The 12,738-nt window shown below is 40.4% G+C and overlaps 1 protein-coding gene across 1 annotated transcript; it reads right to left on the reverse strand.

Annotated features, from left to right (window-relative positions):
* Positions 1–1,203: 1,203 nt before the first annotated feature.
* LOC134499925 (endothelial protein C receptor-like) lies at positions 1,204–7,013 on the reverse strand. The gene is made up of 4 exons (XM_063306827.1): positions 6,688–7,013; positions 4,537–4,788; positions 2,258–2,527; positions 1,204–1,680 (listed from the first exon to the last, which is right to left on the reverse strand). The coding sequence occupies exons 1-4, from the start codon at positions 6,746–6,748 to the stop codon at positions 1,568–1,570; spliced, it is 696 nt and encodes a 231-aa protein (XP_063162897.1). The 5' UTR covers positions 6,749–7,013; the 3' UTR covers positions 1,204–1,567.
* Positions 7,014–12,738: the final 5,725 nt, after the last annotated feature.

The following is a 12,738-nucleotide window of genomic DNA, read 5'->3' on the forward strand; positions in this document are numbered from 1 at the left end:
TTTAGTGAAAAGTTAGCTGCAGTTTCTGGCCCTGGATCAGCCTCTTATTCTCAAGAATGACCTAGGAGTAAAATGATGTTTATTTTCTTGGAAAATGAAATTGCTTTCTTTAATCTGAAATATCAGCCCATTGATATTTACCAGCAGCAATGTATTATAATGATGATGGAACAGAGAAGTAGAGAAAGGTCAGCATTGAAATAAATACCCACAAACTGTGCATAGGTTGGAGTAACTTTATAAAAAATATCCAGCCAATTCTGCCATCCTTCCTTCTGTTTTAAGGAGTATATTCTAGGTTCTACAAATAGAAGAAAACTTAAGAAGAGCTAAAGGAGGTTCAAATACTTTTTTACAACTTCTGCCATCTCATAGCTGAAAGTCCCAAGTCTACATTCTAGTAAAAATTATTAAGAGTAGAACCCTTAATTAACGAAGCACTTTTTGGAGGATCTTTAGAGCACTTAGAAATGGTGAACAGGGAGCTGTTTTACAATGGTTGGCTTTCTGCTCAGTGTTATAAGGATAAAATGCATGGAGCTGTTATCTAATGTTTTCTTGGTAAGCACTGTACTCCTAAATGTCCAGAAAAAGTAATGGGATCCTAATTTCTAGTAAAATTCTGAAGAGGTTCTGTAAAAACTCCTTGAGAGAAACATTATTTCTAGCTGACCCAATTTAATTTAAAACGTACACCTGGTAATTCTGAATGCTCTTAAAGTTCCGTATGCTTGTAGGATTCCTCAGATAACTGGATTTATCATCAATTGTGGACAATGGAACTACAGAAGCGGGGGGCAGCATGTATTGGGAGTATAGGAAGAGCCACTCAAAATCGGCTGGAGTGTATTATGTTGTCATCAATATGCTCACTTTGCCAAAACTCTACAACTTGCTTTGACCAGGGGTGCCTAAATTTTTCATACAACTGTACTGTAATTGTATCACGGTACTTCAAAGAAGAGTGTAGAAAGAAATTCAGGCATTCTAGTTTTTTTATACTGTATTTCCCCTATTGTTAAGGAATAGAAGAACATCTAAATCTGATTATTAAATATCTCAAAAAAATGGAGTATAGGACAGTGCAATTTAAAACAATGCCCACAGAACATAGTAAAATGCAACATGGTCACAATAAAACCAGCACAATATGAAAAGATATATATACTGACAGAGCATGAAAAAAAAATAATGCCATACAAAAACTGGCATATTGGGTTGAGTTGGGTTGAAAGTGACTGACCCAAAGTGACTGATTGAGCTTTGTTGGAACTTGAGCCTGGGCCTCCTAGTCCAAAATCTTCTATTACACCAGCTGAGGTTTCTGGGCTGTCTTCAAAGAAGATAAGACAACATTTGTTCAGATAAATACAAGATTTCTTAATTTATCATAGTGTTGATCTGTTTAGAATTTGACTTGCAGGTGTCAGAGGTGAATAGTACAGGCTTGTTGTGTAAACTCTGGTCTGTTTCCCCACACACTTACAGGTCGCTGCATCATTCTCTTCCGATGGGCTCCACTGAACTACCTAGAAAGCTGATGTTCATTTCTTTGTCAGTGCTTGTGCTATCTCTTCCCACCTGTGCACAAGAACAGGCAAACAGCTAATCCCATTAGAGAAAGAGCACCGATACTGATGCCTATCACCAGTGGGGTGTGTGAATGTCCTTCACGTTTCCCTGTAAGAGAAAAGACAAGATTTAGGCCTGTTTTTAGACAGTTTTTTTGTGGATGATGACTGGGGGGACAACATGTTGAAATGACTGCCCACACACCTGATGTCATTTCAAATAATTTCTCAATAGGATGTCATTTGCTGGGAAGAAAATACTAAAAGCAAATGTCTGGTGATGATTTACAGACATATATTTTCTTTCCCAAGACAGAATTGTACCCAGAAAGACCCTGAAAGACAAGCAGACAACCACACATGCAATATTTATTCTGTACAATATTTCACACATAGGATTACTTCACACTATTCTTATATCCCCTTATGAAATTATCAGGTATTTTATTTTCCTGTTTCATTATGCATTTCTACGTTTATATTCCTTTTATTAAGTTTGTTTTTTTAAGAAAAATCAAAATAGTGCAGAATTTTGCTCTCCAATGTCATTGGGACGCCAGCACTACTTTTATTGCATATCCTTTCATCTTAGAATTAGTGGGTAAGAAGAATTGACTGAGTCTACAATTTGTCAGGATATCTGGCTAGCCAAGTGCTTCTCAGGAACTATCAATTGTTTCACATACCAGTAATAGCTCCTTTGTTGTTAGTGTGCGCCCTTACAAAGTTGACACACGTTTCTTGTAGGAAGAACTGTAGATTGGTGGTTGTCTCTGGGAATTTATTCAGCTTCTTACTGGTAAAATTGGCCATAAGAGTGTTAGATAAACCTTCCCAGCTATTATTGTTTGTGTGAAATTTCAGGAAATCAGTCCCATTGAGCAAAATCTTGTAGAAGCTTCTGGTGCCATTTTCAGAGACTTGGCACCCCTTTGTGCAATATATGGATATGGGATCTGCAATCAAAATGTATATTAGAAAAATATGCACTAAATTTTTATCTATTTGAACATCTCACACAAAGTAATGGTTAGACATACATATAATTTTTTTATTAGAGAAATTTTTAAAAGTAAAAACAATACAAATTTTAAAAGAAAAAAAGTAAAGTAATAAAGTGAAAAAAGTGCAGAGAAATAAAAGAAAAAGTTACAAAGAGGCAGCTTCTGATCTTCTATTTTTACTTCACTTTTAAAGGCATATTCTTAAACAATTTTTGTGGACATCTAGTAGATAGACTAACTCCTTATTTTTCCTGCCAGTGTTATGAATCATTGAGTTGGAAGGAACTTTAATAGAAGTTATCTAATCCAACTCCTTCTTCACTATAGCATCCATTAGAGCATCTCTGACAGATGACCATTCAATTTCTATTTGGAGATGTCCAGCAAAGGAGAACTCACATGTGGCAACCTGTTCCTCTGGCTTACAGTTCATACAATCAGGAGGTTCCTCCTGATTTCTAGCCTGAATTTACTTTCATGTAGTTTTAACTCACTGGGTCTGATCCTGCTCTCCAGAACAGTAGAGAATACATCCACTTTTATCTGATAAGCCTTCAGTTTTTTAAAGACTGTTACCATACCTCACTTGGTTCTTCTGCAGGTTAAACATACCCAAATCCTTTAACCATTCCTCATAGGGCTTGGCTTCTAGACACTTTACCATCTTAGAAGACAGATGAACTTGTTCCAACTTGTCACTGTCATTTTTGAACCTTGGGGCCCAGAACCAGACACAGTATTCAAAGCCGGATCATGGCCCAGATCTTTTTCATATGGACTACTGCCAAGCATATTATACTTGTGCTTTTTCTTTTTCCTACCCAGATGCAGAACTTTACATTCCTATTAAATTCCATTCTGCTTATTTCAATGTACTGTTCAGGCCTGATTCTTCTATCCCCCTTAAAATATTAGCCACCCCTCCCTCCTTTTTGTTATCTGCAAACTTTATAAGTGTCCCCTCAATTCCATCATCCAAGTCAATGATAAAAAGTTGAACAGCACAGGGCCTAGGACAGAGCTCTTTGACACTCCACTTCCTACTTCCCTCAAGCTGACATGGAGCTATAACTAGTATTCTTCAGTCAAAGTTCACCTAACTATAGTGTGAGCTAGCCCCTATTTTATCATTTTATGAAGAACACCTTGAAAAACTCAAAATCTTTGCTGATACAATGGTATGTGGGAAAGACCTTGGGAGACTGGGCAAAGGGACGCCACCAAGGGAATGGTCAGATAAGAGACAGCATAGCCCAAAACTGGATAGTGGGTGGGGCAAGAGGCTCAGAAGAGACCCACCCTAGTTTCTCAGGCTGTAAAGGAGATGGGGGAGGATTGTACTTTGAGGCTTGCAAGATTGATGTTGGCCTTGCAGGGTAAACCATACAGGAATCACAACCAGATGAACTAATTCTACTTCATTGTAAAGCTACATTGACAGAATCATGCAAGTCTGAAAGTACAATTAGGAAACAACATTAACCTGTCACAATTCGTTTGCAACAAACCCATGTTAGCTCTGTTAGACATAGCATGCCTATTCAATGCTCACAAACATTGTTTATTAATTCCGTATCTCCGATGGAATAATTCCATTTATTCCCACTCTGAATAGGAGACAACCCCTTTCAGGTGTTAATCTGAAAAAGTGGGCAATGCAGTTTTGGCAGAAATAAGGGGCACAATGGGCTGAGTGATGATGCAAAATGGATGTGATAACATCACTTGTGAGGCTGGAATTTTCCAATTCTTTCATTAATTTTTGATGCTGGGAAGTAATGCTTTGATGTTTAAATTGTTTTTAGAAATTACATTTTGCCTACATTTCCCAACTCCAAATAGTGAAAAATGATGCAGCCATAACTGCTGGTGCTCAGCAATACCATCTTGCCTGGCAAAAAGTCTGTTTCCCCAACACACACTCCAGCTATTGCCATCTTAGACCCTCCTTCATTACTCACAGGATATTTTCCTTTCCTTAGATAACAACATAACCAGTGCCTGGAAGCTCTGCAGGTAATCAAGCAGATTGCTTTTCGTCTGGTCCCAGATGTTTGGTGGCTGCAATGGAAGCAGCTGGCTCACATTGAGTTGTCCATTAGGACCGTCCAAGCTATGGGTCAGTGTCCTATCTAGGATGGCACTGCCTACAAATTCCACAGAGTTGTCTTTTGAAAAGTTGGCAATCAACGTCATGATGAATGTATGAGTTTCTGAGAAAAAAGAAAAATACAGAGAGATCAGGCAAGCATAGGCAACAGATCACATCCCTTCTCCCTGGGCCTAAATAGTCCACTGCTTCTGGCTAAATGAGGGATGGCAGGAGCTTACTCAATCCTCACCTTCCGTCCCCTAGAAAATGGAAACAAAAGCAGCATGGCCCCTCTTTATCTCACTTGTTTTCTCCCCCTTTGTTCAAAGGCAGAGTCTTAACTGAAAAAAGACGGGTTGGTACAGGAAGCATCGCACATTCAGGAAGGAGGGGTTCTCTGCCTGATTTCCCCTAAGACAGGATACTTTTCATAACACTGACTGTGGCACTGATTGGATGATTGCCCAGCCACAATATGATCCAGACTGCCTGGCACCACTCTTTACATGTTAGCCTCAACATTCTTGCTTTAGCACAAAAAATGCTACTAAGAGGGAGGGAAATCTGTTACTTCTGAAGTGATCCTCTGGGCCACAGTCATTGGCATTCTCCTGTCAAGTTCCCTATTTCTCCTTATTTTTATTTTTAATTTATTTTTATATGATCATATGACCAATGGGTGGCTACTTTTTGATGGCTGGAGCCAGTCTTAATATTTCTGGGGAATCCATGTTCCATAGTGAGCAACGTAATGATGCAATTGTGTCAAGATGTTTTTTTCCCTAGATTTGGGATTGGTTTCTCGATTTGAAAAACAATGCAAAGTCTATTTACACTATAGTTTCTATTTATTCTATGCTGCAAAACAATGCAAAATTGTGGGTGAAGGTGGGAAAAGGATAAGCAGTTGGCTCATCATATACGTGGAGAGGAGAAAAACTGCTTTTGCAAAGGACGTTGCTATTAGTAAAACAGGAGATACATTCAAGATTGAGTCACTGCTCCTTACAAAACTATATGGGTGTGTTTGGAATGCATGGATGTACATGAAGCATGTGCCAGTACATGAGAAGAAACTGCAAGCATAAATAAGAAGCTCCCTGAAGTTCTTCAGGCTCCATTAAAACTGGATACCAGCCTTATCTCATGGAATCTTCCCTTATTTTAAAACACTGTTGCTCTACAGAACATGGTGACTATTGCACAATATCCTACCTCTATAGTGTCTTTTTGGTTAATCATTTGCACAAACTTGTCCTGGTTAGGCTAAAAGAATGGTCCTAAATTTATCTTATGCATGAGGCTGAAAATTATTACTAGATCTGTTCCCAATTTACAGTTCTGCATCTAACACTGCTATTCTTGTAAGATAATAGAATTTTATCTCTGAATAGTCATTTGCGTGATTGTAATATGGTTGCTTCAGTCTAATGCTAATTTCCAAATCACAGCTGGAAGTTCAAAACAGATTGTTTGTTAATTTCAGGATGCTATTAATTTCAGAATGCCATTAAAATAAGTTTTACTGACTTGGGTGAAGCAACAATCATTCTATTCCTGCACAAATGTGTTCAGAAGTCACTTTCACTGTTTTCAGTGGGATATATTCCCCAATGAATGACGTTTAAGATTACTGAATTAGTAAAATATTTTTAAAAACCAAAAGTAAATAAAAGTATAAATGATAGTAGGATTGGTCCCAGGCAAATTATTTTAAGGAGAGTATTCTGTAACTTGGTACCATGTATAGGTGATCCACCAACAGGTATATGAATTAGATCTGTAAAAATAAGGATGACACAGAAGGAGAAAGATCCATGGGATACGCATGTTAGTATTTTACAGCAGAAATGACAGTGTTCAAGACTAATGCATTTATTCCGTAACTTTTCATAGCTCACATTTATAGAGTGGTTAGCTGGCTTTATATTCCTGCTCCTATTCAGAAACCAGATAAAACTACATGGAGTACTCACTAGTCCCAGTTTTAAATCAAGTCAGCATGATTTTCCAAACTTACCTTCACCATATGCCCAGTGATAGAAAGCCCAAGACTGGAGGAGAACTTGCAGGAGCAACATTCCCAATCAGGAGTCACTTATTTGCAAAGCCAGGAAGCCTTCAGTGCTGTTAGTGTAGTCAGGTCCGTGGAAAGGAAACTTCCCAGTCTTTTATACCTCAAGCCAATATGTGTTGAATTCCCTGGGGAATACAGGCACCATCAGGGATCAGGAACATTAACTTGCCCGGACTGGGTTGGTGGAGAGAGGACACGGTGGGCTGGGAATAGGCGGGTGGGGCATGTTCTCTTTCCTCTTTCCTCATCTGCAGCAAAGGAACTGACTTTTTCCTTGCCAGATCTCACCCCCCCCCTTCCTGCTTCTCCCACAGCTGTGCAGGCTGTAGCTGGAAAATGGTCTTCAAATGCCAAGCATGACTCTGTTTTTTGCCAAGTATATTATTTGAAATAGGGAACTGAGAAACAAGGAAAACAAAACTTGAGAAAAAGATCCAATCCAAATACCAGCAGAAATAATATTTGCAAAGGACAGAGAGCGCACTTTTGCAGGCAATATAACCTGGATCATAGTGCCATTTGAAATTTTGAGTTTTGGGGTAAGATATATAAAGATATTTTATTGCACACTACTCAAAAGAGATTGCAAACTGATTTCATTTCCTTTATGTGAGAGAACATTGGAGAGACATGTAGAATGTCTTAGGTCCAATATATAATTGGAGACAAGATGCATCCCAGGCAACAAATCCAATACTGTAAAAGAGCCAATTCCTACACCCTAATCAGTTCATTTCTTCCTTTTTTACATACTGTGTCAAAACACAGTTTGCCTCACCAGGTAGGCTGAGACTGCAATTGTATGCATATTCTATAAAGACAGCCAGTATGAAATAGTGGTTAGGGTACTGGATTGGAGTGAAGGAGACCTATGTTTAAGATCCAGTTTGAGGGTCCAGGCCCATAGAGAAGATACTGCTTTGTTAAGATTTATTGTTAAAAGCCTTGTTAAAATTTATTGTTCAATGCTTGCCTGCTAATAAGTAGGCTGACCATACGTCCCATTTTGAACAGGACAATCCTATTTTTTTAACATTTCCAGACCGTCCTGTTGTTTTAACATAAATGTCCATTTTGTCCCATTTTCTTAAAAACCTTACTTTAAAATGTGAAAGTTCCCGTGAACCTGTCAGAATGCAGTCTGACTTTGAGTGGAAGGAGGGGAAGCTCAGCAGAAACAGCAGGAAAAAAGCCGCAGAGCTCAACCTGGCAGGAAACCTAAAAAGAAAAAAACAGGATCAGCTGATAGGCGGTGATCAAAGGGCCAGCCCCTGGCTCCTGCCTTGAAATGGCGGGAAGAAAAGGACATAAAAGCACAGCCAGAGGAGGAACGGCTTATCGGAGACGACCGTTCACTAGACTCTCCAGCCCAGTCTTGCCTCTCACAAACGAAGGAATCTGAAGATTCCCGAGAAAACCGGAGAAGTTCCTGCCTGCCAATCCAGCCCGTTGCCCAGCCCTGCCCTGTTTTGCCATCCCAATGTCCTGTTTTTAACCCCGCCCCATTTTACCATCCCAATGTCCCGTTTTTGTCTCAAGGAAATATGGGCAGCCTACTAATAAGGCACAGGTGGAAAATTGTTGCTTTCTTTCTGGCTGATGCAACAGAATGCTGCCCCTCTTCTCTCCCCAGCTGTTACAAAAAACGATAGCTTTAAGTAAAAGGGAGGAGGGCCTCACAGATGTCTGTAATCTTTCAAGCAACCTGCTCCCCCACTCTTCTAAACTGCTGAACTGGAAAAAAGGAGAAGATAAAAACACTAGCTGAGACCTAAAAGCCAATTAGCATAGTAAAACACACCCCCAAGGTGGGGATTTTAGAAAACATAGAACATGCCAAGGGATATTATGGGATAGCACGTGGCATGTAAAGCTACTGCACAGACTCCAAGAGAACCAGCCAATAAAGAGCTTTTGCTGCCTTTGTTTCCTTGCCAGAAATTGTATAAAAAGGAAATCAGATGTGTTGTTTGGGGCTTCTCTCATAGGAGAGGAGTCCTCCTTTGTTGCAGATGTCTTCAATAAACAAGCTGTGATTCTTCCTGCCCTGGGTGGTGATTGGTCTTTCTGCACTGAGCGAGCGTACCTAATGGGAAGCCAAGATTCGGCCAACAAGTTTAAACCATAAACTACATGACAGAAAACCACAATCACAATATGAACTGTGAACTCAGCCAAAAGGACACTATACGACTTGGTTTGGTAAGTGGGTTTGGTTAAGACTGTCACTATCCCAAAGTCACCCAATAAGCTTCCATGGCTAACTGTGGTCTAAAACATGGGAGTCCCCGGTTCTAATCTAATATCCAAAGCATTATCTTACCCTGGTTCTCTTTATATAATATTACTAGAAGAGCAGCCTCAGGCAATATAATGCTGCCACTGGCCATATATACTCAAGTGTGAAACAGAATTATTGCAACAATTCCAAGAATTATTAAATGCACTTGAATGCTGTAGCTCTTACATATGGCACTGTTTGCAAGCAGCAGCTTCATCTTTCCCTTTCACTGCTTTGCAGAAAACTGAACTGTGGCCTCAAAAGGCCTGCTGGTAGAAATGCATTGTGGGAAATTAGAATGATACATTGCATCAAACCCCAAAAGCACAACACTGTAATTATGGGCAGAAGAAAAACAGATCATGTTACATTTCACAAAAGTTAGGCAGGCTTTGAATTTTAAGCTGTCTTTCTATGGATGAAACTACAAACAATCCTATATTCATAACACACAAGTGCAGCCTACTTCTGAGTGGCAAGAAGTTTCAGCAATTCTTTCCTGCATTTGTCCAGTGTTCAGTTTCAAGGGAAAAAAGAAAGAAATAGCATATTTCTGGGAAAGAGAGAGAAGCTGAAAACTCAGAACATAATCCTGTTCCCATCTAAGTTTCTAGGAGAATCCATAGTGCCACAAAATTCCCAGCAAAGATCTGTATAATCTCTGAGCCTCCTCTTCAGGCCCAAATTTAGTCCAGAGTGGGAGACTATATAAAACTGAAATGTGTTTTGCTTCAAACATGAAACAAACACATTGCATTCCAGAAGTTCTGCTGAACTATTCTGGATGGGTCATGGTTTGGCAAGAATAAAATCCAGGATGTTTGTGTTGTATTTGATTTCAGCCAAAACAAAACCCTCAGCGATCAATTTTACATGGAAGAAGGACAAGGCTGGTGCATTTTCTCTTCCCTTCTTCCCTCTGCAGCTTCCAATGCCGCCCACCCATCTTGCTGACCTTCTTAGCACTTGTCCTCTTTCCTCTGCAACCCTCAATCAGGCTGCTGCCAACACCCCAGCACAGCATATCCCACCAGGCCCCCCAGCCCCAATCTTCCAGTCCCTTCTCTTGCCTTCCTTTCCCTTCTTCTCCTCACCTGATGATGATTATGTTCCTAGCTTTTACCCATGCTTATTCCCACCAAAACACTTCTTCCCAGAACAACCATGTTTCAGTTCGTATCTGGGTAGAAAAAAACTCCAGTTGTGTTCTGTATTCAAACATACATTTAGTTTGGATATGAGCCACCCAAAACTTGCTGTTGAAAGTACAAACAGTTTTGCATCTCCCTAACCCAGAATGATTTCTCGCTTACTTGTATACACACGTACTTCTCACACACATCTCCCCTTGACTATTCATGAGATAGAAAGTTGAATTAATTCACCTATCATTATCTTTGAGGGGATGGGAATCATCCTATGAAATGCACATCTCCAGAATGTTACCTTTCAACAGTCTTTTCTCAGTGCCTGTGTTCGCATTATTTTAGCCTAACATGTTGCATGAACCAACTGTGAATCCAGTTACATAAACCTAGAAATCTCACTTACATCAATAATAGTTAAGTTAACCATGGGCATATCCTCTGAGTATAGCCTGTAAACGCCATTGCCTTACATCACTCATATTGATAGTTCAAAAGTCAAAGTTACAGATTTGGTTGGATTTAGTAGAATCATCTTGACCACTCCTAAAGCCATAATGCTATGTTTTTGGTAACAGAGATTATTGAGTAAACATAGGTCAGATAAGGGAGTCCCAGAGGACAAAGAAATGACAAAGAGCTGATTCAGTCATCATGATGTTTGTTCACTATATAGCTAAGGTGTCAAAGAAAGCTTAAAGAAAGAATTAGCTGACCATACAACATCTTACATGCTTTTTTAAAAATCTCTTTTAATCTAATCCAGTTTTTTATTCTTAATGAAGTTTCTGGCTGCTGCTTTGAACTGGATATGGGTGAATTAAGAAAGCTGAACAACTGGGGACAGCCAAGTAATTATGAGTCAAGCTCCTTGTAATGGCAAGAACTGAAGAAACAAAAGGCCAGCAGAATCAGATGTGAGTGGTAGTAACAAAATCAAGAATCTTCTTGAGCCTCCACTCATAGGTGAGGAGTAGTTTATACACCAAATGAGTAGAGCCATTATCCATTACTGTTAGCTTCTACTGATCTATCTACTGTATATGGATAATATTTTTCATTCCTTTTTACAACATCTTTACATTTTACAGCATCACTTTCCTCCATTCCTTCCCTATGCTCTTTTATACAATTATTATGTATGAAAAATACTTCTACCAGCAACCCTTAGAAGGAGAACCACAAAGTTACCAGCTGCCCTACCAGTTTTCTTTGTAGGAACATGATAATTGAAGATTCACCCAGATGAAGCCTTTGGTATAAAGACTGAATCATCTGCTCTCCGGGTGTAAAAGGATCCCTGTCCTTGAGGTTGGCCACCCAGTAACAGCAGCAGCAGCAGCTGGAGAGGGGAGCTGTCAAAACAGGCAAGATAGTAGATCGAAGCCCCACCCCTTGTGTACATGCATTTGGTGTCACTTGCATGTACAAAGAGAAGGAGGTTGAATAATCCTGCTGCAGTCATTAATTTATCTATTTTTATTGTCCTAAATTGCTTTTGCTATCAGGTTGTCTTCATGTGCAAATATTTGGGAAGAGATAAGATTTTAACAGAGAAGGAACTGCCGCATATTACTGATCTTATTTAATTATGGTGTGGTGTTAAAAGACAGGTCAGGGAGAGAGGAGAATGGGTCATAGGTTTTGAGGTAATAATTGACAGTGAGATATATGATGAGAAACTGCAATCTAGCTATTACAAGGAATGGGGGGAAGGCCAGTGGCTGATCTCCCTTCCTTTCAGACTACAGCCTTATTAAAGAAGTCTATGTGACAGTGTGTCATGTTCGCCGTTTCAATGTCTTTGATGCATCGTAACGTTTCGCATGTCATTAATTGGATGCGTGTTTCATCTTTCTGGGGAGGATGGGAACGGTTATCTTTTCGCTTTGCTTTGGAATGTATTTGTATTATCTACTGCGCTCAAGGTTACTTTCCCAGGCTAGCAACTCTGACGTTTGCTAGCACCTGTGCCGGGCGGGGCTGTTACGAGGGAGGCGGGATACGTTTGCACCAAGGGTTTAAGTTTGTATTTGGCGCGCTTTTGCTCATTCTCAGCTTTCTCTGTATTTGTCTTTAGTACTCTAATAAATCAGATTTCATTTAGCAGCCTCTTGTGAGTCTGAGTATTTGGGGCTAGGGCAATCATTACATAAAGCTGAGAATCTAAGTTCCTAACTCCGCTGGCCCCTGTCCAGGAAAGACAAGCGTCTAACCCTGTGAGGGAGAGAGCCCGCGATGACTGAACCCGACATCATGATGATGGAGGAAGGGGAACCGGACTCGACCGTGAGGCAGTCCGGCCGACCGTCCCAAGGTGGGGAGCTGTCAGCCATCCGAGAGGAGGCGAGCTCCGAGTCGGAGAGTGAAGCCGGGGGGCTGAAAACGGCCCCAGAGACCACCGTAAATTCTCCGGGCGAGCTGCTCACCTGGGATGAGACCCAAGGAGATGCCACGGCAGCGGGGGGTCCCTCCTGGAGGCAGAGATACCCATTATCCCCCAACGTGGTGCAGGTGCAGCCAACGGAGGGCTCACCCACTCCGGATCGGATCCGAGTGTTGGAGTCC

This window comes from Candoia aspera, chromosome 6 (assembly GCF_035149785.1).
Source record: "Candoia aspera isolate rCanAsp1 chromosome 6, rCanAsp1.hap2, whole genome shotgun sequence".
Taxonomy (NCBI): Eukaryota; Metazoa; Chordata; class Lepidosauria; order Squamata; family Boidae; genus Candoia; species Candoia aspera.